The sequence below is a fragment of the Crocuta crocuta genome, unplaced genomic scaffold (assembly GCF_008692635.1).
Source record: "Crocuta crocuta isolate KB4526 unplaced genomic scaffold, BGI_CrCroc_1.0 scaffold216, whole genome shotgun sequence".
Lineage (NCBI taxonomy): Eukaryota > Metazoa > Chordata > Mammalia > Carnivora > Hyaenidae > Crocuta > Crocuta crocuta.
Window position 1 is genome coordinate 1,982,092 of NW_027531504.1, and position 25,685 is coordinate 2,007,776.

General features: G+C 35.6%; 1 protein-coding gene across 2 annotated transcripts; it reads right to left on the reverse strand.

Moving 5' to 3' along the window:
* On the reverse strand, positions 1-25,484 carry ACTR6 (actin related protein 6). Of its 2 annotated transcripts, XM_077772244.1 has the most exons (11): positions 25,378-25,484; positions 23,713-23,830; positions 22,676-22,744; positions 20,940-21,063; positions 18,635-18,770; positions 18,487-18,543; positions 12,786-12,884; positions 12,612-12,690; positions 6,042-6,213; positions 3,758-3,896; positions 1-698 (listed from the first exon to the last, which is right to left on the reverse strand). In XM_077772244.1, the coding sequence occupies exons 1-11, from the start codon at positions 25,443-25,445 to the stop codon at positions 569-571; spliced, it is 1,191 nt and encodes a 396-aa protein (XP_077628370.1). In that variant the 5' UTR covers positions 25,446-25,484; the 3' UTR covers positions 1-568. The 2 variants fall into 2 exon arrangements, with proteins under 2 accessions (XP_077628370.1, XP_077628371.1); XM_077772245.1 differs by lacking the exon at positions 22,676-22,744.
* Between the last annotated feature and the right edge of the window lie 201 nt (positions 25,485-25,685).

Consider the following 25,685-nt stretch of genomic DNA (forward strand, 5'->3'; position numbering starts at 1 on the left):
GTACTGATCAAAAGGCACTTTAATAAATTGGCTTTAGTTTCCACCCTTTTGAATTTATTCTAAATAAAAACCAAATGTTAAACACAAATAAGAGGAGTCTTCCCAACTTTAGTATGTGTGAATAAAAATGGCAATTTTTAGATAAATTACTTAGTTCTAGAAAAGAAATCATATCAGCCCAAAAACATTTTAGGCAATCCCTCCCTATTCATAGTCACACAAAATGGCTTTCCAAGGAAAACTGACCAGTGACTTATGTTTGTGCTCCCAGCTATAAAGAATTACATTCAAAATGCATTTACCCTTCTAATGAAAGATAACCTATTCTTAGGAACAGTGTAAGCACTGTTATGGTAGTCTAACTCCTAAATGCAAATATGAGCTGAGATATAGTTTACTGTAATAACTTAGCTAAGAAACCTTTGAAAATTAGCCATGGATCAAAGTATTCACATAAGTTTAAGATCTTAAGATGAAAGGTAACACAGATCCTTAACCTACTTTAAAAAGAACACTGAAATTAAACCTTTCAATCACAGCTAGTCAAAACTTTAATTCAGAATGTTTCTTAAATATCAAATTTCTCTTCACAGACGCTATGTCCATTTTCTTCATAGTCTTCTCTTGTTACTACCATATCTTCAAAATCGTCATTCTCTGATATCAATTTTCCACCTTCCCAGGCATAAGTAATAGGGCTAAAAATAAAGTTAAAGTAAATGAACCCAGATGATTTTACAGAACTGAAATGCAGAAAACATTCATTAGTAACTGAAACGTGGCCATCTCTACCCAACCTGATTTAAAAGAAAATAACTTAAAGTGTGAAAATAAAGCATAAGCTTCATAAGAATAAGGCAACCTATGAAAGAAAAGAACCTTGGTCGCCAGAACAACTAAACGTTTTTTCTTTAACCTGTGCCCTGAATTTATGGACCCTCTACTTCTAATAAAAAAACAAGATTATAAGCAAAATATCAAAAATGCATAAAAGGAAAAACACTGTCATAACTGAATCTAAATTCTGTATGTGTCAAAGATATGTCATCTCACTAATTTACACAGCAACCCATGAAACAACATATTTGTCATTTTGCAGATTTAGGAAAATGAGGCTCAGAGAGGTTTTCAGTCCGTGCTTTTGCTGCTACCCTTTCTTCTGATAAATGAAATATATAGAAACACATTGCATAGGGGTGCCTGGGTGGCTCAGTCGGTTGAGCATCCGATTTCGGCTCAGGTCATAATCTCACGGTTCGTGGGTTCGAGCCCTGCATCGGGCTCTGTGCTAACAGCTCAGAGCCTGGAGCTGCTTCAGATTCTGTGTCTCCCTCTCTCTCTCTGACTCTCTCCTGCTCACGCTGTCTCTGTCTCTCTCAAAAATAAAATTTAAAAAAAATTAAAAAAAAAAAAGAAACACATTGCATAATAAACAGTTACACGGTAGGACAAAGACAGTAAGTAAAATTGAAACATAAAACATCTAGTTTGGTTTTATCTCTAACTAAGGTGATACTTTATGTTATGACTCAATTCTATTTCTAATGTTCCTTTCCCCCAGTTCAATTTTTAAAATTTGAAAAATGATGAAAAGTTAATAAATGTTTTCCTTATTGTAGTCCATACATGTAACATACATATGTGTGTATATAAAACAGATGTGTAATGAAGACTTGATGAATAAAAGAATAAAAACTTTTTCTGTGGATCCCTTGGCATATAATGTGTGCATGACTTGAATTTAAAACACAAGATAAAAAACATGCGGGCAAACAAAACAAAAGTGTGGGAAATAAAGAGACGTAGTGGAAAAAATAATAATAAAATAAGTACACAGGATGAAGATCCAGTATGCTTCATATTCTATAAAGTATATGGACATTAATGCTGATAATCATTACAATATCCAACAACTATTTACTCTCTAATCTGATAGCTAAAAATTAAGTGAGCAGACAAGGGCCTTCTAGTAAGTGCTATTAATTTAGAAAAATCCTACTTTTCCTTTAAAACAAGACTCTAAAATTAAGAGTCAGGTATATGGGGTCTTATTTGTACAACACTTATGACTAGGACAGTGGGGAGGAGGTGTTAGACATACTTTTGGTAAGAGACATGTATTTGCTACTGATTCAAGATAAAGAGAACCAGATTTTGGCCTGGCCACTGCTATTAACTTACTGTCACAGCCCTTATTTCTTTATTTACAATGTAAAAACATTGAACGGGATGACCTGTAAGCCTTTCTTCTCTCTCTCTTTTTTTTTTTTTTATGTTTGTTTATTTTTGAGAGAAAGAGAGGGAGTGGGGATTGGGCAGAGGTGGGGGGGACAGAGGATCCAAAGGGGGCTCTGCACTGACAGCAAACAGCCCTGATACGGGACTCAAACTCACGAACCACAAGATCATGACCTGAGCTGAAGTCGGACGTTCAACTGACTGAACCACCCAAGCACCCCTATAAGTCTTTCTTAAGGTTCTAAAATTATACCTTTTTTCCCCCCCACAAAAGTGGAATGATACCTGTTTTTCTCAGTAGAGTAGGATAGGGCTTAGATATAAAAGATTTCTGAATCAAGAAAAAAAAAATGAGTACTGGGGTGCCTTGGTGGCTCAGATGGTTAAGTCTCCAACTCCTGATTTCAGCTCAGGTCATTACCTCCCAGTTCATGAGTTCCAGCCCCGCATTGGACTCCACGCTGACCATGTGCGGACAGTACAGAGCCTGCTTGGGATTCTCTCCCTCTCTCTCTGCCCCTCCTGTGTGCTCTCTCTCTCTCGAAATAAATGAACTTAAAAAAAAAAAAAAAAAAGGCTGGTTTAATGTAAAAAGTTTACTAAAATACAGGTATCTCGTTTTTCAAAAGTTTGTATTACGCCACTTCCCTTTTACAAGAGACTACATTAGTACCTATTTTTGCTAACTGAAGATTTTTGCTTTTCCAAAAAAATAAAAAAAAAAACAAAAAGCAAAACAGTATTCAGCACTCATTCTGCAGCGAGCCATTAGAGAGGCGGCACACACCTAAGCAGCGAGAGTGGCACTGCTAAGCTCCTTCCCCAGGAACTATACTCAGCTTCTCAGCTTTGAGCTCCATAGCTGTGAAGTGTGTCTTTGAGCATCTATGTATTATCTCCATTTATTTTGTTAGCAAGATTTGTCCTAATGTATCAGAAAAGCCTAAGAGAAGTTATTCTTTGGGTCTGGAAATGCTCAAAATTTTTCTATAAAAATGAATGGTAATTGCTTCTTCATTTTACACCATTTGACTTACAAAAGGTTTCAGAAAAATGTTCTACTTTTGGATGGCAGCGGAAACCTATTGTTAACAATTGTTTTAAAACATTCCAAAACAACTTACAAATTGACATAATTTATCTTAAAGGTTTAGTTCTTATTCTTGATAGAAACTGTCAAGAAATGACACATCTTAGATAAAAAAATCAGATTATAAACTGATTGCTTTGCCTATAAAAATCTCTTAGGAATGAGGATTGATTTACTATATGGATATTGTCTTATATTAATTGAGCACCCCTTATGTACCAACCATTATGGCTGGCACTTTACATACTTCATCCCACTTAGCCCACTGAAATGTCAGGTTTATTAGTTCAATTTTTGAGAAAGGGAAAATAAGGATTCCAGAAGTGAAGTGAAACAAACTTGCCAGAACCAGGTTTAAACTCAAGTCTGCCTACTGACCATTTTACCTACAAAATGACTTCCATGTTTAATCTATCAGCCAACACTTACTTTTCAGGCAGCACAACTGAAACATCGTAATCTGTTGGAGTGAGACATCGAACTTCTGAGTAAACCCGATCTCTAAATCCCGGGAAAAGGGAATTTCCTCCTGTCAAAACAATGTTCTTAAAAAAATGCGGCTGCATTTCTTTAAGAGAGAAAAAAAAAAAAGAAAAAAAGGCATCAGAAAATCTGTTTACTTATCTTTCTGAAAAGATGAATGTGAACGTTTAGGTAAAAACAATCAGTTATAGTAACTGATTAGGAAACTATATACTTTTTTAATAACCATAAGAATTATTTATAAGAGTTCATAATGAGGTTAAATGTGATGACATGTGATGACACATCAAAGAGAGTAAAATATGACCTCATAGATCTTTAAAAAAAGGCTAAGGTGAAGGAGTTGAACTACTGGCTACTTGTTACATACAGATAGAAGCTACACATAAATGGGTAACATTCTAGAAGCAGACAGATTATAATTATACTTCTTCCCTAAATGGATGAGGTCTTTCTGTAGGCCGAGATTGTGAGCTAGTATAAGGCTAACATGGAGGGCCTTCAAGACATTTTAACTTGGAAGCCCAAATTTCCATGTTATCTCATTGAGACAGACATAGTTATTGTGCAATATTTACATTTAATAGTGAAAAATATTCATAATCCATAATAATAAAGAATTTATGTTCTATATTCATTAAAGTTACATACTGGCAAACATTAAGTGCCCATCATTAGCTGGTATTAAAAGTCTACTAACCATCATGGGAAAATTAATTAGTTAAATAAATTAATTATTACCAGTCACCATACACAAAGCTTCTGTTCATAAAACAGGGGCAGACTTCCCTCATATTGACACTAAGCCTCATGGCATTAAAGCAGTGTAGTATAAAATGCTGTATAACAATAACTGCAACCTTATATAAAATGTGAAATTAATGAGAACACAAAAACAGTTGTGAAATAATTATATTAAGGTGATAGCATGATGTGATTTTTTTTTTTTTAAATGGGAGGAAAGGACATTGCAAGTGCTAGATCTGCTCCACTGCCTGGACTGTTCCTTATGAACTACGAAGACACTTCGGAGATATAAAAGTACTCTCTAAAACTCTAGAAAATTATGTAGGTGAAGCCTGCTTCAGGAGAACCCACATATCACTGAAAATCACCATACTTCAGCCTCATTAAAATAACTTCCTATAGGGATGCCTGTGTGGCTCAGTAGGTTAAGCATCCAACTCTTGATTTCACCTCAGATTTACACTGTTACAGTTCATGAGTTCGAGTTCCATGTTGGGCTCTGCACTTACAGCGCACAGCCTTCTTGGGATTCTCTTTCTACTTCTCTCTCTGCCCTCCTCTGCTCTCTCTCTCTCTCTCTCTCAAATAAATAAACAAACACTAAAAAAATTAACTTCCTGTATATTATTCCAAATAAAACTGAAAGAAGAATCTAATCCTATCATAGCTAAAAACAAGCACTTTGTTAAATTATAAATTTCTCTGTAAATAAATGAGTTAAATGAAAACCTTTTTATTTATTTATTTATTTATTTTTAAATATTTTTTATTTATTTCTAGGAGAGAGAGAGACAGCGTGAGCAGGGGAGGGTCAGAGAGAGAGGGAGTCACAGACCGAAAGAGGCTCCAGGCTCTGAGCTGGCAGTCAGCACAGAGCCCGACGCGGGGCACGAACCCACGAACTGCGAGATCATGATCTAAGTGAAAGTCGGACGCTTAACCGACTAAGCCACCCAGGCGCCCCTGAAAACCTTTTTAAAATGGACACAGCAATTTAAGAGTCATGGAGAGATTAAGTTCTTCAAGCTTTTTTTTTTTTTTTTTAAAATGTTCATTTACTTTTGAGAGACAGAGATAGAGTGTGAGGTAGGGGGGCTAGAGAGAGAAGGAGATGCAGAATCTGAAGCAGGCTCCAGGCTCTGAGCTGTCAGCATGGAGCCCGATGCAGAGCTCGAACCCACGGACTGTAAGATCATGACCTGAGCCAAAGTCGGACACTTAACTGACTGAGCCACCCAGGCACCCCTAATTTCTTCAAGCTTAAATAGACCACAATAACTTTCCCTGTATCAAATTTCTAATCTAGGACCAATAAAGTAAGAATTATTCAAGTGCACTATCAGATTTGGAAATCTACAAATAAAACAGACTTGGCATTTGCCCGAAATTACTTAGAAAGCTCAGATGATTTCTCTATGGTTCACAGAGCTTATTACGTTTTTAGAAATATCATTATGTCTTAATACTTTAATTATTCATGTACCTTCAGGTAAGTTCTGAATTGAATAGACGATAGCTTCTGGAATACCCATTTCTTGAATGCCTATATCAGAAGGATTAAAGAGTATTTCTGGAACAGCAAATCTCTCATTGGCCAGACGAAGAATTTGTTCACCAGATTTATATTTTCCACTTAACACCATCTCTTCCCTTGGCTTAAAGAAAAATAAGAATAAACAAGTTTTAGCTACATTTTCTAGCTCATGTAACTAATAACATTTAGTAACATGTTATTTTAATATATTAACCATGTTCTTGGAAGTTTCAGGATTCTCAAAAGTTAGAAAACTGTGGCCTTCTCTGCTGCCTAATCTATACAAAGAAATAATTGCTGACTCTACTGTAGCTGCTCCCCAAAAGATGATCTGGATTTATTCCACACATTTTAAAACACAAAGACAAGTAGAAAAGAGGAGAGGGGACCTTTATACTCTACCTATAATAATAGACCGATTTCAGTTTCTAGAGAACAAATAATATACTCTAAAAAACATTTACTATGTCTAGAAGTGACTGGGTGGCTCAGTCAGTTGAGTGTTGTACTCTTGATTTTGGCTCAGGTCATAATCTCATGGTTAATAGGATTAAGTCTCACATCAGGTTTTGCACTGATGGCATGGAGCCTGCTTGGGATTCTCTCTCTCCCTCTTTCTCTGCCCCTCCCTCATGTATACTCTCTTTCTCTCTCAAAATAAATAAACATTTAAGGAACCATTTACTAGAGCACTTGAGTGGCTTAGTCGGTTGGGAGTCTGACTTCGGCTCAGGTAATGATCTTGCAGCTCTTGGGTTTGAACCCCGCATCAAGCTAGCCTGGAGTCTGCTTCAGATTCTGTGTCTCCCTCTTACTCTGCCCCTCCCCCACTTGTGCATGCTCTCTCTCAAAAATAAATATTTTAAAAACTTTCTGTAAACCATTTACTATGTCTTTTGTTTCTATCGCTACCAACTTTGACTCTCTTTTTATTGATTGATTGGTTTTTAAGTAAGCTCTATGCCCAGCATGAGATTTGAACTCATGACCCTGAGATCCAGAGTTGCATCCTCTACCAACTGAGCCAGCCTGGAGACTCTACTCTCCTATTTTAGATATTTATTGGACCTTGTGCCTCTATTCAGTAAGATTTCCCCTTTCCTTTGTACAAAAAAAATTAGATATTTAAACTTATTTATTCAATCTTCAAAAATTAGTTTTGAAATCCACGGACTTTATCAATGAAATTTTCTTGTTATTTACTGCTGAGATGTGTTCCTGAAGAGACCAGAAAAAATAATTTTTTTTTAAAACAATCTTCTACCACACTCTATACCATTAAAATAATGGTCCTTCCCAATTTTACTAAGAATCATCAGCTCGGGCCCCTGGGTGGCGCAGTTGGTTAAGCATCTGATTTTGGCTTAGGTTATGATTTCATAGTTCATGAGTTTGAGCTCCACTGACAGCTCGGAGCTTAGAGCCTGCTTCAGATTCTGTGTCCCCCTCTCTCTTTGCCCCTCTCCCGCTCTTGCTCTCTCTCTCAAAAAATAAACATTTAAAAAATTTTTCTTTTAAATATCAGTTATTATAGATTCAGTTATAGAAATTCATTTGCAATTATCTATGCAATTTTCCTCTTAGAAGAGACTATAACCCAATCCTTTATATACATATAGTAAACTTCAAATATATAAAAATATTAATAATTACTTAAGACTAGGGGCACCTGGGTGGCTCAGTTGGTTATACATCTGACTTTGGTTCAGGTCAAGATCTCACGGTTTGTGAGACTGAGCCACACATTGGGCTCTATGCTGATGGCTCAGAGCCTGGAGCCTGCTTCAGATTCTGTCTCCCGCTCTCTCTGCCCTTCCCCAACTCATGCTCTGTCTCTGTCTCTTTCTGTCTCTCTCAAAATTAAACATTAAAAAAAATTACTGAAGACTAATGTATTTAAAGTATAATCAGTACATACAATATATTCCTTTCACTACATTGCCTCCCTTAACCCAGATATAATTCTAAATTCTATCATTGGATATTCCAAGCTCAAAACATTATTCCTAAATATGAATATCCAAAATTATGTAATTTTCATAATACTCTAGGAAGAACAGGGAAAACTGCAAATCCCTTTTAACCCAATAATCTAGTATTAGAGTAACAGAGAAAAGTATTCCTTCATAGTAGTCTACCTTCTCAGGCAGAAAGAAAAATATTTCCTATAAATTTATGAATTTATAAATTTACTTAAAAGTGATAGTGGCTTGAGTTTAAAGCATATAACTCATTTTATCAACACTCAAAATAATCAGAAACAGATGCAAACTTGGGGGAAATTCAGGTGACAAAACATTAGAGATTATATGATACAGTTCATTACCAAGATTTTACAGAAGAGGATCATGTGACTGTCCGAGGATCAAATATCTAAACTAGGGGAAAGAGCCAGAACTAGATGTCCTTGTTGACTGTTGGCTCTAAAGCATTAATCATTAATATGTAATCTGGAACTACAAGTAGTTTCTGTTTTAAAAGTACAACTCCAAAAAGATTTTTTAGGACATAGACAAATGAAAGAATTTAGAAGAGCTGCTGGGAGTTGCTATTTTAGTCAATGCAGGCCATGGTTACTAGACAGCCTCATAAATTTTGTTCCAATACTGTAAAAGAAATGATCAGTTTAAATTACAATGGCTCTGCACAAAGTGTTACTATAATCATTAATTATGAGCCAGGTTTTCTAATTTAAGTCCATACACTTTATTAGGCATCCTCTTTCTGATAAGAGATATAACTAGAATCTGTATCAGTTGTGATCAGTAACAATATCATAGAGCCTATTATTTTTATTGTTACTATAATTTACTAGAAATGGAGAAATGGAGGTTGTACCTTTTTCCAAGTACTCAAAAATAGTCTTTTTTTTTTTCTTTTAGAGAAAGCATGAGAGCATGAGCAGGCAGAGGGGCAGAGAGAGAGAAACCCAATCAGGTTCAATGTCCAGTGTGGAGCCAGATGTGGTGATCGATCATACTACCCTGGGATCGTGACCTGAGCCTAAGTCAAGAGTCAGATATTCAACCAACTGAGCTACCCTGATACTCCTAAATATATTCTTGAATAGTTTTAATGATACTCTTAAGTACAAGGGCTCTCAAATAATTAATAGTTTTTCATTTTATATAGTTATTATTTTTTCTAATTTCATAAACATATATCAAAATAAAGAAAAAATTAAAAAATATAAACATATATCTGTTCTAATCAAAGTTGTTGCATATCAGGCAACAATGAAGTTAACCAAGTACTACACTCAATACACTTTAGAATTAATTCTAATACATATGAAATAAAACTGTTTCTACATCTTAAAATTATTGGGGTGCCTAGTGGCTAAATAAAAAAATAAAAAATAAATCTTAAAATTATTAAGAGAGATATATATACATAATTTTTTGTATTTTGTTATTGTTTAGTCTTTTTTTTCCAACATGCACATGATTTAACATGTACAGGTGGCATGTGAACATTGGTTTGAACTATATGGGTTCACTTATGTGCAGATTCTTTTTACAGTACATTACTGTAAATGTATTTTCTCTTTATGATTTTCTTAATAACTTTTTCGAGCTTATTTTATTATAAGAATGTAGTATATAATGCATACAACATACAAAATATGTGTTAATCAACTTTATGTTATTAAGACTTGCAGTCATCTGTAGGCTAGTAGTAGTTAAGTTTTTGCGGGGAAGGGGACAGGTCAAGGTATATGTAGATTTTCAACTGGGTGGGGCAGGGGGATGTCAGTTGTTCAAGGGTCAACTATATTGTGAATAAATGATAAATTTTAACATTGACAAAGTAAAGATTAAACTATTATTTTTGAAATAAAAATTCAATGTAACATTCCATCATCTGGCAAAAGTCCAGGCCAACTGACTCTGTCTACTCAATTCATGTTAAAGTCTACAAATTAAGAAGGAGCCTATACTGAGTTAATGAAGCTTAGTCTATAACCAGATATTGTTCACAAAGCCAAAGGCCAATAAAAGAGCTGTGGGGTGCCTGGGTGGCTCAGCCAGTTAAGCTCCTGGCTCTTGATTTTCGCTCAGGTCATGATCTCATGGTTCCTGAGTTTGAGCCCCACATCAGACTCCTTGCTGACAGTGCAGAGCCTTCTCGGGATTCTCTCTCTTCTTCTCTCTCTGCCCCTCCCCTGTGCTCACTCTCTCTCTCTCTCTCTCTAAACAAACTTTAAACAAAAGGGGGAGGGGGCTGCAAACAATATTATGTGGCTTCTGCCTTTTTTCTCCAAAGATGGTAAGTAAAACAATGGTCAATTCAAGGAATAACCACATCTATATTGGCTAACTATGTATAAGGTGCAGGTTTAAGAAAACAAGGCTTACAATCTGGCAAGGAGAAAACAGGCAGCATTCAGCAGATAATGTCCAGTAAACTGATAGGGTGTCATTTGCAGGGCAGAAGAGAATACATTTAAAAAAAGAAAAAAATGTACAGACTTGGTTGCCAGTAAAATTATCAGGAAGAGATTTTTGTAAGATTAGGTTATCAAATATAAGCACTAAGCATTTCCAGGGACAAGAACTAAGAACATGGATACAGATTATTTTTCAAGTGCCCTGGGTGATTCCAACAATCAGGTTTGTAAAAATTGGGAATCATTGAGCCCTGTGGAAATATGGATGACTTTGCTACCATTAACTCTACAAAGTGCTATAAGTGATCTGCAAGGTGTTTTATATAACTGGAGTATTTTAATGAGTAATAATATATGAAGATGGTGTTGTCTATATATTTGCAGTTTTCATTGTCTCGTAAAAGAAGTACAACTTGGGCTTCCAGTTCACAAACAAGCAACTTGATCTCATAATTTGTCCCAACTCCCACTTCTGAAAGCCAACCTATGACCTTCTGCAAGGATCTGTTTCCAAGAACACTACAGGATGATGTCAATTTTATAAGGCTTTGGGTAGCCTTCTCAGAATTGTGACTTGTATTTTACTTCAATAATATGGTCAAAAATATATATGTTTTTTAATTTTAGGCATATAAAGAAGTATACATGATTAAAAGAAGTATAAAACCTATGTATCCATGAATTAGTTTAGTAGAACTTTATAAATTATAACTCTCCCCTTTAATTTTTTTAAGTTTATTTATTTACAGAGAGACAGAGAGAGCAAGCAGGGGAGGGGGAGAGAGAGAGGGGAAGGCAGAGAGGGGAGAGAATGAATCTCAAGCAGGTTCTGCACTGTCAGCATAGAGCCCGATGTGGGGCTCAAATTCACGAACTGCAAGATCATGACCTGAGCCAAAACCAAGAGTTGGACACTTAACCAACTGAGCCACCCAAGAGTCCCTTTTGTTTTTTTAATTTTTTTTTATCACTCCCCTTTTTAATTTGGTGTTACCACTCACAGTTTTATACTTTTACTTCATACTTATGTATTCTTTTTTTAAAATGTTTATTCATTTTTGAGAGACAGAGGGTCAGAGGCTGAGTGGGGGAGGAGCAGAGAGACAGGGAGACACAGAATCCCAAGCAGGCTCCAGGCTCTGAGCTGTCAGCAACAAAGCCGGATGCAGGGCTAGAAACCCAAAAGCCATGAGATCATGACCTGAACTGAAGTCAGACACTCAAGTGACTGAACCACCCAGGCACCCCAATACTTACGTATTCTTAAACAACATAAATTATTATTCCACACAGCCTGAAATGCTATATATCCTCCTAAAACTTGCTTAAAGACATCATGTTTTAGATGCTTTAGACAGAAACATGTTTCTGAGATTTGTCCATGATTATCATGTAGCTCTATTTCATTTTCACTATTGCTTATTTTATGAGTATGTCAAAATTTATTTATTCTCCCCCATTAGTGGATATTTGGGCTCTTCCCAATCTTTCACTCTTTTAAAGTATACTGCAATGAATGATACCATAAATGTCTCCGTGTGGAAAGATGCTCACATTTCTGATCAAAGATTTTTAACTTCCCAACAGTCCTCTATCAAGCCAGCTAAAAGAGCTAACTTCACACTTACTCAAACATAGAACTGACAGTTTACCTGAGCTGATCAAAGATAACGAGAAATTACTTTGACATCCAAAATAAATTGCTTCTTAACACTTTGAAAGTGCACTGGATTCTGCCCTTTTCAACTACAATCTGATCATATCAGACCAAAGAAGCAAACTACAGCCATGTCAGCTATGTCAATAATTTTCACAATTGACAAACAATCAACCTCTAACTGAATTTACACTAATTCTTAAGAAAATAGAAAAGAGTTAACCATAACATAGGTAATGATCCTATCAGCTCCAGATTGGTCCCATGTACTATCATTCAGCTGACAGTTCTTTTTCTAAATAACTTTAATGAAATTTTTATTGATCACTTATACAGTTGTGCCTGGAGAAATGGCCACCAGGAAAACAGTTATCAACAACTCTGTAAGACTCTACCAAACCCAACTAGATGTTTTTCAAATCTGCCTGAAGTGGTCACTTCAAGAAATGTCATTGAGGATTTTTTAAATTACCTTACAAAAGCCCTTTTTAATTGTACTGAAGTCAGGCAAAACATAGTCTATCATTACTGTATTTTCTTCTCCTTTCAACCTAGAAAATGAATTAGAGATATGTGAAATAATTAACTATGTATAACATTACCCAAGAATCAATTTTCTGATTCTTAGATTACTTATTATACGTACTTCGCAATATCCATATCTCTATAAAAATCCTGAGACACATAACATACGTCTTCTTTCACTTGATTAATCACGTGTGTTTCATCCATAACATGTAGCTGCCTAAACAGAAATAAAATGGTAACAATTGAAATGGAAAATATAAGTATAATTTACAATTACCATATAAAGTATTTTTTCTGGGGCGCCTGGGTGGCTTAGTCGGTTAGGCGTCCGACTTTCACTTGGGTCATGATCTCGCGGTTCGTGGGTTCGAGCCCCGCGTCGGGCTCTGTGCTGACTGCCAGCTCAGAGCCTGGAGCCTGTTTCAGAGTCTGTGACTCCCTCTCTCTCTGGCCCTCCCCTGCTCACGCTGTCTCTCTCTCTCCTAGAAATAAATAAAAATAAAAAAAAAAAAAATATTTTTTCTGGGGTGCTTGGGTGGCTCAGTCAGTTAAGCCTTCGACTTCAGCTTCACAAACTTCGCGGTTTGTGAGTTCAAGCCCCACGTCAGGCTCTGTGCAGATAGCTTAGAGCCTGGAGCCTGCTCGGATTCTGTATCTCCCTCTCTCTCTGCCCCTCTCCTGCTTGTGCTCTCTCTCTCTCTCAAAAATAAATAAAGATTAAAAAAATTTTTTAATAAAAAAATATTTTTTTCTGAAATCAAATCTTTGGGTAACTGATTTTTTTTAAATATTAAATTTCTGAATGTGAAAAATATGTTCAACTTTAAGGAATAATTATACTTCCATTATATTTAATCTCCATATTACCCGTCTGAAGGCATATATCAGTCCAGTTTGCAAAAAGTAGCTGAAAATGAAGGCTTTAAGTAAGGTAAGGTTTATTCAATCAGAGAGCAAACCTTTTCCTCTAACTATTCTGAATAGAATCTTGCTAAAATGACTTAACTCTTTGCACTTGCTTTTCTGATTATAATAGTATTGTGGGTCAGCACACAGCACTTTGGCACATAGTAGATGCCTAATAAATATTTGATGAGTGAATCCAAGAAAACACAGGCTTAATGATGAAAACAAAGCTGCTTTAAAAAATAAAACTGAAGACAACACAAACAAATGGAAAGATATTCCATGCTCATGGCTCAGAACAATGAATGTTATTAAAATGCCCACACTACCCAAAGCAATCTACAAATTCAATGTAATCCCTATCAAAATACCAACAGTATTTTTCAGAGAATTAGGACAAATCATCCTAAATTTTGTTCGGAACAACAAAAGATCCCAAAAAGCCAAAGCAATCTTGAAAAAGAACAAAGCTGGAAGGTATCACAATCCCAGATTTCAAGATACCCTACAAGATACACTACAAAGTTGTAGTAGTAAGAACAGTATGGTACTAGCAGAAAAACAGACACATAGATCAATAGAAGAGCACAGAGCACAGAAATAAACCCATGTTTATATGGTCAATTAATCTACAACAAAGGAAACAAGGATATATAATGGGGAAAAGAGTCTCTTCAATAAATGATGCAGGGAATACTGGGCAGATACACGCAAAAGAATGAACCTGGACCACTTTCTTACTTTATACACAAAAACAAACTCAAAATGAATTAAAGATCTAAACGTGAAACCTGAAACCATAAAATTCCTCAAAGAAAACATAAACAGTAATATTTTGGACATTGGCTTCAGCAACATTTTTCTAGACATGTCTCCTCAAGTCAAGGAAACAAGTGAAAATAAAACTATTGGGAGTACACCCATACAAAAATATTTCACACAGTGAAGGGAACCATTAACAAAATGAAAAGACAACCTACTGAATGGGAGAAGGTATTTATAAATGATATATCTGAAATGATATATCTGATAAGGGGTTAATATCTAAAATATATAAAGAAATTTTATAACTCAACACCAAAAAAACAAATCCTCTGATTAAAAATGGGAAGAGGACCTGAATAGACATTTTACCAAAGACAACATACAGACGGCCAAGAGACACATGAAAAGATGCTCAAAATCACTCTCATCAGGAAGATGCAAATCAGAATCACAGTGAGATATCAGTTCACACTTGTCAGAATGGCTAGTATCAAAAAGAAGAAATAACAAGAGTTGGCAACAATATAGAAAAAGAGAAATTCTCAAGCACTGCTGGTGGGAATGTAAATTTGTAGAGCCACTGTGGAAAACAGTATGAAGGTTCCTCAAAAAATTAAAAATAGAGAGGCACCTGGTTGGCTCAGTCGGTTAAGTGTCTGGCTTGGGGTCAGGTCACATTTGGTGAATTCGAGCCCCACATCAGGCTCTCTGCTGTCAGCCCAGAGCCCACTTTGGATACTCTGTCTCCCTCTCTCTCTGCCCCTCCCCCCTTCTCGCTCTCAAAAATAAACCTTTTTTTAAGTTAAAAACAGAAATACCATATGATTGGGGCGCCTGAGTGGCTTAGTCAGTTAAGCGTCTGACTTCGGCTCAGGTCATGATCTCACGGTTCGTGGGTTCGAGCCCCGCATCAGGCTCTGTGCTGACAGCTAGATCTGAGCCTGGAGCCTGCTTCGGATTCTGTGTCTCCCCCTCTCTCTGACCCTCCCCTGCTCACACTGTCTCTCTCTCTCTCAGAAATAAATAAAACATTAAAAAGAATTAAAAAAAAAAAAGAAATACCATATGATCCAGTAATTTACCCAAAGAAAACAAAAAGCCTAATTTGAAGAAATATATGTACCCCTGTTTATTGAAACATTATTTACAATAGACAAAATACAGAAGCAACTTTAGTGTCCATTGATCGATAAATGGATAAAGAAAATGTGGTGTGTACATCCACACACACAGCCACACTGGAATACTAGGCAGCCATAAAAAAGAATGAGATCTTGCCATTTGTGACAACATGGATACACTCAGTGTTTTATGCTAAATGAAATAAGTCAGATAAGGACAAATAATACATGATTTCACTTCTATGTGGAATCTAAAGAACAAAATAAACAAAGCAAAACCAGACCCATTAATACAGAGAACTGGTAGTTGCCAAAGGGGAGAAGGTGGGAAGATGGGCAAAATAGGTGAAGGAGAGTAGGAGGTACAGGCTTCCAGTTACAGAATGAATAAGTCAGAGGGACGAAAGGTTCAGCACAGGCAATATAGTCAACAGTACTGATGACAGATGGTAGTTACACTTATAGTAAGACAACATAGAGTTGTCAGATTACTATGTTGTACACCTGAAATTAACGTAACATTGCTGTCAACTGTACTTCAGTTTTAAAAATGTAAAAAAAAGAACAAGAATGTGAAGTTATTTCCTTTGAATATTTTTCTCTACACATATATACTACATTTACTTTTTGTTTTAGACTAAACATCATCTCACATTTTCTTATGCTATCCTTCTTTAAAACTATGGTTATTTACAGCACCATGATATTTATTAGAGTGGTCTATTACAATGTATTTAACATTCCTAGTGTTGGAAGTTTAGGTCAGGGAGGAAAGATACTTATGTGTTTATAAACATGGACTTTGGTTTTGTTGTTGCTGTTTTTTAAGTAGGTTCTATGACCAACTTGGGGCTTGAACTCATGACAAGTTAAGATCAAAAGTAACATGCTCTACTGACTGAGCCAGCCAGGCACCCCAGAGACTTTGGTTGAATCACAATTTAGCAACCAAGCTACTTGACCTCTCTGGGACTCAATCTCTTCAACTCTAAAGGGGTAATAATAATAAGATCACTGACTTAACACATCTGTGAGAAGTGAATGATTCTAATTATACATGTAAAGTGATTAGCATAATCCTTATATTTATTAAATAAAAAAACATTATTATTGCTTCCTTTTGCTTTTTGTTATCTTCATATATACCATTTTTTACCTTAAGACTCACTACTGCACTAATGAAAAGAAAAGATGATAATTAAACTATGACAATTCTAAGGTACCAACAACTGAAAGATCCATCCCACTAGAGATGTGGAAAAAGTATATCTCAAGATCAATGCACTACAGGTACTTTTCTCTATATCTCAGATTATCTCATTATTTATTCATAGTCTAGAACAAAGAATTTGAAATACTTTTAGTACCTTGTTATATTGCCAAACTGTTTACCAGAAAAGATATTTCAAGTTATGCTCTGATCAGCAGTTCTACTAGGAAGTACCATAAAAAAAGAACTCTTATGTGTTAACCCATATATCCCAACCTTTCTTATTTGTTAACCCATATATCTCAACCTCCTAAATAAATGCTCTGTATTTACTGCAGATTTGTATTTATACTCTGATAAATACAAATAAATACAAATAAATGTGTTTTTTTTAACACATGTTTGATTCACTCCAAAGTTCCTTTGGAGTGATGGAATAGTTAGATTGTGGTGGTGTTTACATGAATTTATATATGGGATAAAGTCCAATAGAAAAATATACATATGAATGCATGTAAAAAATGTTGAACACTGAACATGATCTGGGTAACAATATTATACCAGTGTCAATTTTATCATTTTTATAGTGTAATAGTTATATAAGATATTACTAAGGGTACATAGAGCTATATGTACTATTCTACAACTTCCCGGCTCTGTATTTATTTAAAAATAAAAAGTTTTTTACAAATGTAGTAGAGCTGGGGGAGATGACTAAGGAGAATGGGTTTCTTTTAGGGGTAATGAAAATGTTCTAAGAATGTTCTAATATACTAAAACCCATTGGAAATGTATACTTTAAATGGGAGAATTGTATGGAATGTGAATTATCTCTCAATAAAGCTGTTTAAAAGACTAATGGTACATCTGACAGAATAAAGAAAGAGTATGTGGGAGGAAAGGTAGAAGGAAATGCAGCTTCATTTACTTTCTTAAATAACATAGAGGGGAGCTCAGAGAGATATTAACAGTGTCATACCAGCCAAAGTTAATGTAGGGGGAAGAAACTGAGATTTAAGAATCCTACATACAAAACAAAACAAATCCCACTTACATTTTTAAACAAAATAAAATTAAAAATAATAGCATAAATAAAATTTAGGAGAGGGAGAAGAGTTGGATGTGGTTAAGTACACTAATTCCTTATCTTTTAATGATGGGCAGTCAACTAATATTAGTTAATCCACAAACAGAAATATCAATATATTATTAAGGCTCATTGAAGCTAAAATTATAAAACATAAATACAGTTTAAAGATGATACTCTGTGTGGAATGGAACTGACATGAGAGACAGAAAGGGGAGGTAGAGATTTATTTTCCTTTGAAACCCTTATTTCCTTAAACACATTTTTAATTTGCTAATTTGTTTTATAATGTATAACACTTATAGTTTTTATAACATCTATAATTTTAAAATGTTATAAACATATTAAACTCCCTAGAGCTTGGAAATATCCAAATTTTAGTGGATATTAGCATTTTATATGCTAGAAAGCTTTTCTTTCTTTCTTTTTTTTTTTTGTGAGCTCTACATCCTATGTGGAGCTTTAACTCACAACCCAGAGATCAAGAGTCATATGCTCCACTGACTGAGACAGCCAGGCACCCTGCTAGAAAGCTTTTCAAGTTGAACATCATTTGTATTTGTATTATATGATGCAGTTTTTAAAGCAATAGTACAGAATTGTTAATTGAAGCTACAACTAATGGTTAGGGATTATTCACTTTGTTTTATTTTTAAGAACAATTTTAAATTACTTTAAAAAGTTCACCACCAGCAGTTAACCCACCCAAGGAATCAAAGCTAAGTATTACCTGTAAGATATAATCTCCTTTAGATGATTGGTTAGGAGTTTTCCTCCCACATTTATCCTAAAAAGGGAGAATACACATTTGGTTCAGTTTATCACACCTTTCATTCAGTTTTATCTTAAGAAAGACATGAAAATTAAATACAACTCACCGAATAATTGCTTCTTTTTTCTTTTTACTTCTACAGTAAGGAACTATATGTGTAAAGGAATATCCACTATCTACAATGATACAGCATAATTCAGAAGGATTATCTCGAAAATACCTATGTGCACTGAGAGCACCAGCTATTTAAAAAAAGATAAAAAAAACTGCATTAAACACAAGTAAAATGAATTTAAAGCAATAAAGAAAGCATATTAAGGCAAGCAGAAAGACAGAAACTTTCTTTTATTTCTATGTGCTAATTTAAAATAATATCCATTATTGTCACAAACTCTCTGCAGGGTTTAAGCTAAAACATCACATTTTTGTGGTAAATGTGATTTTAAAAATTTTGTCATCACATTTTTAAATTTTATTTATTGAGAGAGAGAAAAAAACACAAGTGGGGGCAGGGCAGGAAGAGAGAGGTGGGGGGGGTGGGGGAGACAATCCCAAGCAGGCTCCNNNAGAGCCCGATGAGAGACTTGAAATCATGAAACACAGGTCATGACCTGAGTTAAAGTTGGATGCTTAACTGACTGAGCCATCCAGGTGTCCTTGTAATCAATTTTTAAAGGTAAATATTTATAATGCAATTATTTTAACAGCAGATAATTTCATTGAGCATTTATCACAGGCCGGGCACTACCCTAAACTCCATGAGTGTTTGTGTTTTAATCTTCACAACAATTCCATTTTACAGATGAAGAAACTGAAGCATAGAGAAGTTAAATAATGTATCCAGTGTTATTTTCTTTTTTTTTCTTTTTTTTTTTTTTAAATGTTTTATTTATTTCTAGGAGAGAGAGAGAGACAGCGTGAGCAGGGGAGGGTCAGAGAGAGAGGGAGTCACAGACTGAAACAGGCTCCAGGCTCTGAGCTGGCAGTCAGCACAGAGCCCGACGCGGGGCTCGAACTCACGAACCGCGAGATCATGACCTAAGCGAAAGTCGGACGCTTAACCGACTAAGCCACCCAGGCGCCCCATGTATCCAGTGTTATACAATTAGTAAGTAACAGAGCCAAGATTCAAACTTGGTCAGTGTGATTCTAGAGGTTTCTCAACCTCAGAACTACTGACATTTTGGGCCAGATAATTCCTTGTTGTTGGAAGCATTCCTGTGCATTTTAAGAGGTTCAGTAGCATTTATGTCCTCTACTCACTAGAAGCCAAGAGCACCCTCCCAGTTGTGAAAAACAAAAATGCCTCCAGATATTGCTAAATCCCCTAAGGGGCAAAATCACCCTTAGTTAACACTTTTCTAAAGATTGTGCTCTTAACCACTGTAGTATAATATCACACATATAGACTAAAAATCTGCAAGTTAAATATTTCAATACTTTCATTGTACAGTCCTGTAATATAATTCTAGCCTTTAATAAACTTACTTCTAGATGGCATTTTCAGATTGTTTTTCCTCATACTGGCATGCCAAGCGATTAACATGATTTCAATGAATAATAATGATAAACACGGGGCGCCTGGGTGGCTTAGTCGGTTAGGCGTCCGACTTCCGCTTAGGTCATGATCTCACGGTTCGTGGGTTCGAGCCCCGCGTCGGGCTCTGTGCTGACTGCCAGCTCGGAGCCTGGAGCCTGTTTCAGTCTGTGACTTCCTCTCTCTCTGACCCTCCCCTGCTCGCACTGTCTCTCTCTCTCTCTCCTAGAAATAAATAAAATATTTTAAAAAAAAAATAATAATAATGATAAACACATCAGTGACAGAAAAGATAACTACCTGAGAAACAATAATCTTTTAGAAATTAAAAATATGTGGCTAGTGGAGCCCCTAGCTGGCTTAGTTGGTAAAGCATGGGAAGCTTGATCTAGGGGTTGTGAGTGTGACCACACTGGGCATAGAGATTACTTAAAAAATATATACATGTTGGGGCTCCTGGGTGCCTCAGTCAGTTAAGCCTCTGCTTTTGATTTTGGCTCAGATCATGATCTCAGGTTTGCAGGATCGAGCCCCATATCTGGGATGTCAGCACTGAGCTTGTTTGTGATTCTCTCTCCTTCTCTCTCTGCTTCTCCCCTGATCACATGCATGCATACACACTCTCTCTCAAAATATATAAATAAACTTAAAAAAAATATGTGCTAGAAACTTCATTAGGGAGAAAATATTGTACTAGTAAAAAGATGAAGTAAGTCTGACTAGATTATCTCTAAGAGTCTACCTAATTTTTAAATCCCATGTTTTATTTCCTCCAAATCTAAAAAACTGTCACTCAATATTTTTGGAAAATGAATGTTCCTCTGTATTCATTTCATATTTCTATAGCTTAACTGCAATCAAAATTTTAACTCACCATTTACTCTTAAGACTGCTTGGAACTGATATTCTTCAAATAGGATTTCATTCATTGATTCTTGAATTGAAGTGAAGTTAAAATATGGTTCCGTGATAATAATATTGGTATCTAAAAAATCAACCTATGAGAGAAAAAGATCCCAAAAGTTTTATAACTTTATAGGTACAAACACCTGTTTTACATATATAAACAAATGTATTAAATCCTCACAATAATCATAGAAAACAAGTCTTATTACTATCTTCATTTAATCATAGAGCAATCTGAGGTATAGAAGAGTTGAATAAGTTACCAAGGTTCATATAACTAGGTAGGGACATAGCTAGGATTTGAACCCAGGACGTTTGTTTACAAAACTCATGCACTTTATTATTCAATTTTAACTCTCTTAATGGTGGCATTAATAAAATGGCACTGTCAATTTGCTTGAAGATCATTATGTAAAAGTAATGAACAATGTAAATACAAGCAGTAGGGATGTTATTTTGTTTTAAAATTTAAAATGCCAGAAGCTTTAGGATTTAATGTTTACATAATTATCTCCCACTCTCTCCAGAAGCATTAAAAACCGAATATTCACTCACTTTACCTAAATTTTACATTACAGACATTAAAAGCACAAAATTATCAAATAAGATTCACAATTCAAATATGTGGACAAAAAAATTTATTGTGAAAATAAAAATGAGATAGTGATTTGGTCTAATAATAGACATGTGAAGTGAAATTTTAATCTTGAGTTTCACAGACTATCTCTTAACTTCCAATTCCACTTCAAAATGGAAATTCTATTCACTTGCACTTATTTAATATTTTAAAAATCAAAGCTAAGAACAGTATATGAAGTGACTTAAATATATACCAGAAACATGTTCAAAAGTTAAAGCTAGACACTTGAATTCTTTTCAACTTCAATCCTTGATTTACTCTCTGGAATCCGTCCTTGACCTTTCCTCTCTATTGCTACTGCCTTCACCTAAAATAATGCCTTCCCAATGCCCCTTCTTCTTCCATTCTCCTCTCCTTCTGATCTGTCTTCTGTACTGCTAGCATAATTATCACCAGATATTTGTCTAAATCAGAAATCTGCCATCCTCCCCAAATGTATTACTCATCACAAAAGTCTTCTCTTCCATGGCTGGACATTGCCTAAGAAATAATGTCCATACATTTGCAATTACATCCCCTACACCCCATCTTACAGTGTGTGCTGGTAAATGCTCAACAACCAGATCTCCAGAAAAAAAAAAAAAAAAAGCCCTGATTTGTAGTGCTTACTACAGTTATAAATATAGGCACAAAGGGCGATTTCACGCTATCCTGAAAGTCACCAAACACTGAACACAGAGTTGGGAAGAGATGCATGCAATTGGTTCCCATGAACTAGTATGAGCCAACCTCAGCACAGGATTATTCAGTAAAAACTCTGACTTCTATTCACCTTCATACCATGCACTCTCCCCTAGTAGATTTTAGCATAATCTCAAGCATGTATTACTTTTCATATACATGTATATTTTAGCACTATGCATAATCTTTAAAGTTAAAAATATGATTGATATAAATAAACATGCACAATAGATTTATTTATGTCATATTAATGAGTGAACTCTCTTTATATCCTATCTCAATGGTTCTCTTATTAACATGAGTTAATAAATCTTTGACGCTGTAAATTTTCATTTGAATAAGACATGGAAATAGAAATGTGAATACATACTCCAATATGTTACCTGATACATTTCTTTTCCAAAAAGGTAATCCCAAACTTGTCTTTGAACATCCCAATTCACCAAGTAGCCCTAAAAAAATTCTTGTATAAATTATCACAAATATTTGAACATTTAAAACTCACACTGAGGGGTGCCTGGGTGGCTTAGTCGGTTAAGCGTCCGACTTTCGCTTAGGTCATGATCTCGCGGTTTGCGGGTTCGAGCCCTGCGTCGGGCTCTGTGCTGACTGCCAGCTCAGAGCCTGGAGTCTATTTCAGAGTCTGTGTCTCCCTCTATCTCTGACCCTCCCCTGCTCACTCTCTCTCTCTCTCTCCTAGAAATAAATAAAAAATATTTAAAAAAAATAAAAAAATAAAACTCACATTGATATATTCTAAATCACTAATTTCTCCTTATGGTTACTTCCACTACTCTAATATTGTTTAAATTCCAAATCAATTATATTGGTATGTTTTTCTCCTTTTAAAAATTCTAAAATTTACAAGTTAACCATAACCAAAATGTCAAAGGTTCAAAAGACATATTAGTATATGGAGATGCCACTTCATACTTACTTTTTTTTTTAATGTGTTCATCTTATTTAGCTTTAACATGAACAAGTAAAATTCAATATCCACAATCAGTAACTAAGTCATGGTCATTTATTAAACAAGACAAGTTAATTTCAATTTTTGGTTTTAATAAGATCTTATATAAATTTTAAATAACTTTTTCTCAGGGGTGCCTGGGTGGCTCAATTGGTTCAGCATCCAGCTTCAGCTCAGGTCATGATCTGATGGTCCATGAGATCGACCCAGGTGTCGGGCTCTGTGCTGACAGCTCAGAGCCTGGAGCCTGTTTCAGATTCTGTCTCCCTCTCTCTGCCCCCTCCCACTCACCCTCTGTCTTTCAAAAATAAATAAATGTTAAAACAATTTTAAATAACTTTTTCTCAGAGATGTAAAAATATTTCCATACATACACAATCTTAATTATAATTTAAAAATTGTCTTTAAGTTTAGGTTTAGATTGCTAGAAATGACATATAATTGAATTACCTTCTGAAAAGGAAGAATATAGAAGAGTCCAGAAGGGTCCTTTATTTCATCTATCTGGTTAGCAGTAAAAGTTTTAAGACGTGCTGTTTTTGATCTGAACTGACAGTTAGGAATTACCCTATCAACAAAGAACAAATAATATAATTATTCCCTAAATACTTCCTAAAAATACAATTATTTAACCATCCTATTGCTGGACAAAAAATATCCACAACCAGTGTTTCTCATTCTGTCTTCAAATAATTTTTTTTTAAAGTCTTTTTAAGTTCTAATATGTACCACATTCTACACTGGACCCTTTATCTTTCTCAAATACTCTTTAAGAAATTCTTCCAAGTGGGTATTGATCCTGCTACCACAAAGATGACAGTCACGGCTTAAGTAAAGTTCCTGGTCTTTCTGGCTTTAATGTGGAAATCTTAATACCACTCTGGTAAAATATTTACAAGTTGAAAGTTCTGGCTATTAAAATTAAGTCTCTAGGAAGTCAAAGATTTTCAATTAGCAATATGCTATAGTGTACAGAAGTAGGAAGTAGTTTTAAACACGGTTGTTGCCCACCATAAACTTACAATCTACTTAGGAAGACAAACTAGAGCCATTATCAACCATACACAAGTGTACACATGTATGTGTGTGTGGAGGAAGGGGGAAGAGGAAGAGAGAGAGAGAGAGCGAGCAAGAACGAGAGGGAGAGAGAGAGAATTGGGACAATATTGCACAAGTGTTTTGTATCTGCTTATTTCCTATGCTGTCAATTTTCTATATGTTTAAATATTCTTTGAGGACATGATTTTTTAAGACTGCATTGCAGTAAATCTTACGGTTGTATTACAATTGTAGTCAATTTTCTATTCTTGATTATTTAGCTTCCCCCCCTTTGTTTTACTACAATACACAATGTCTAAAATACAGAGCATGCTACATTTCCTCCTATCAAACACCTCTTGTTTATTCCTTAGGAAACTGATAACAGAACTGCTGTGTCAAAGGATAAAAACAATGATATACATTGCAAAACATTTTCCAGACGACTGTTAACCAATTTACATCACTACGCGGTGACTGTCCTCTTTAAAAAGGAAAAAAAAGGAAAGGAGAAAGGGGGGAATCTTCTGTAAACATGACAGAAGAAAAGCATTTTTTCCTACATATATAACATATATGGTTTATGCTTGCCATTGTAGTAATTCTGTTAAATCGACTCTATCAACCAGGTCAGCCAATAAGCACTACGAAGGACTTAGACGCAAAGCCTTCAACGTCTCCAATTACGAAGACAATTGTTTTCAAGCTTTTTGGGGGTCACAGAACCCATCGAGGATCTGATGAAATCCATAAATGAGTCCTCAAGAATATGCACACACACACACAAATTCCTGAGGATTCATGAATTTGTGTGTACGCACCCCTCCTTCAGGAACCTCTTCCCTGGAAGCCTATTTTCCAGAGCTATTTCCTGTTATGAAAGGAACCCATCTCCCACTTCCGGGGCCGCGTAACCTAAATTAAGCATCCCAGACTCCCAGCTCCAACCACAGTGTCCCTCTGGCTCAGGTTAGGGCCACGTAGGAGCATTTGCAGTTTACTGTGACCCCAAAATGAAGCGTAGCATGTGAAACCGTTAAGGGTCCGTCGTGTCCTAAGGAGAGAGAGAACACTTACGACACATTTTCATGGCTGTAACCGATTTTGGCATTATAGGCTCCGTTATCCAGCACTAAGGTTGTCATCTTCACGCGAACCAAACTGCAGTCGCTCTCGCCTTCTAACTTCCGTTCACTCTTTTTCCGGTACTCTATGGTTTGCAAGGACCTAGCGTAAGGGCGCTTCCGGTCTCCCTTAGCAACTGAGGACGCCGGAAGCCAGAGACAGCACAATCTCTCCCCGAGTCAGTGAGTCCTGCGGTGCTTCTAAGCCTTGCCCCTTTACATCGGCGAGATCCAACAAGAGTGGAAACGGCTAAGTGCTTT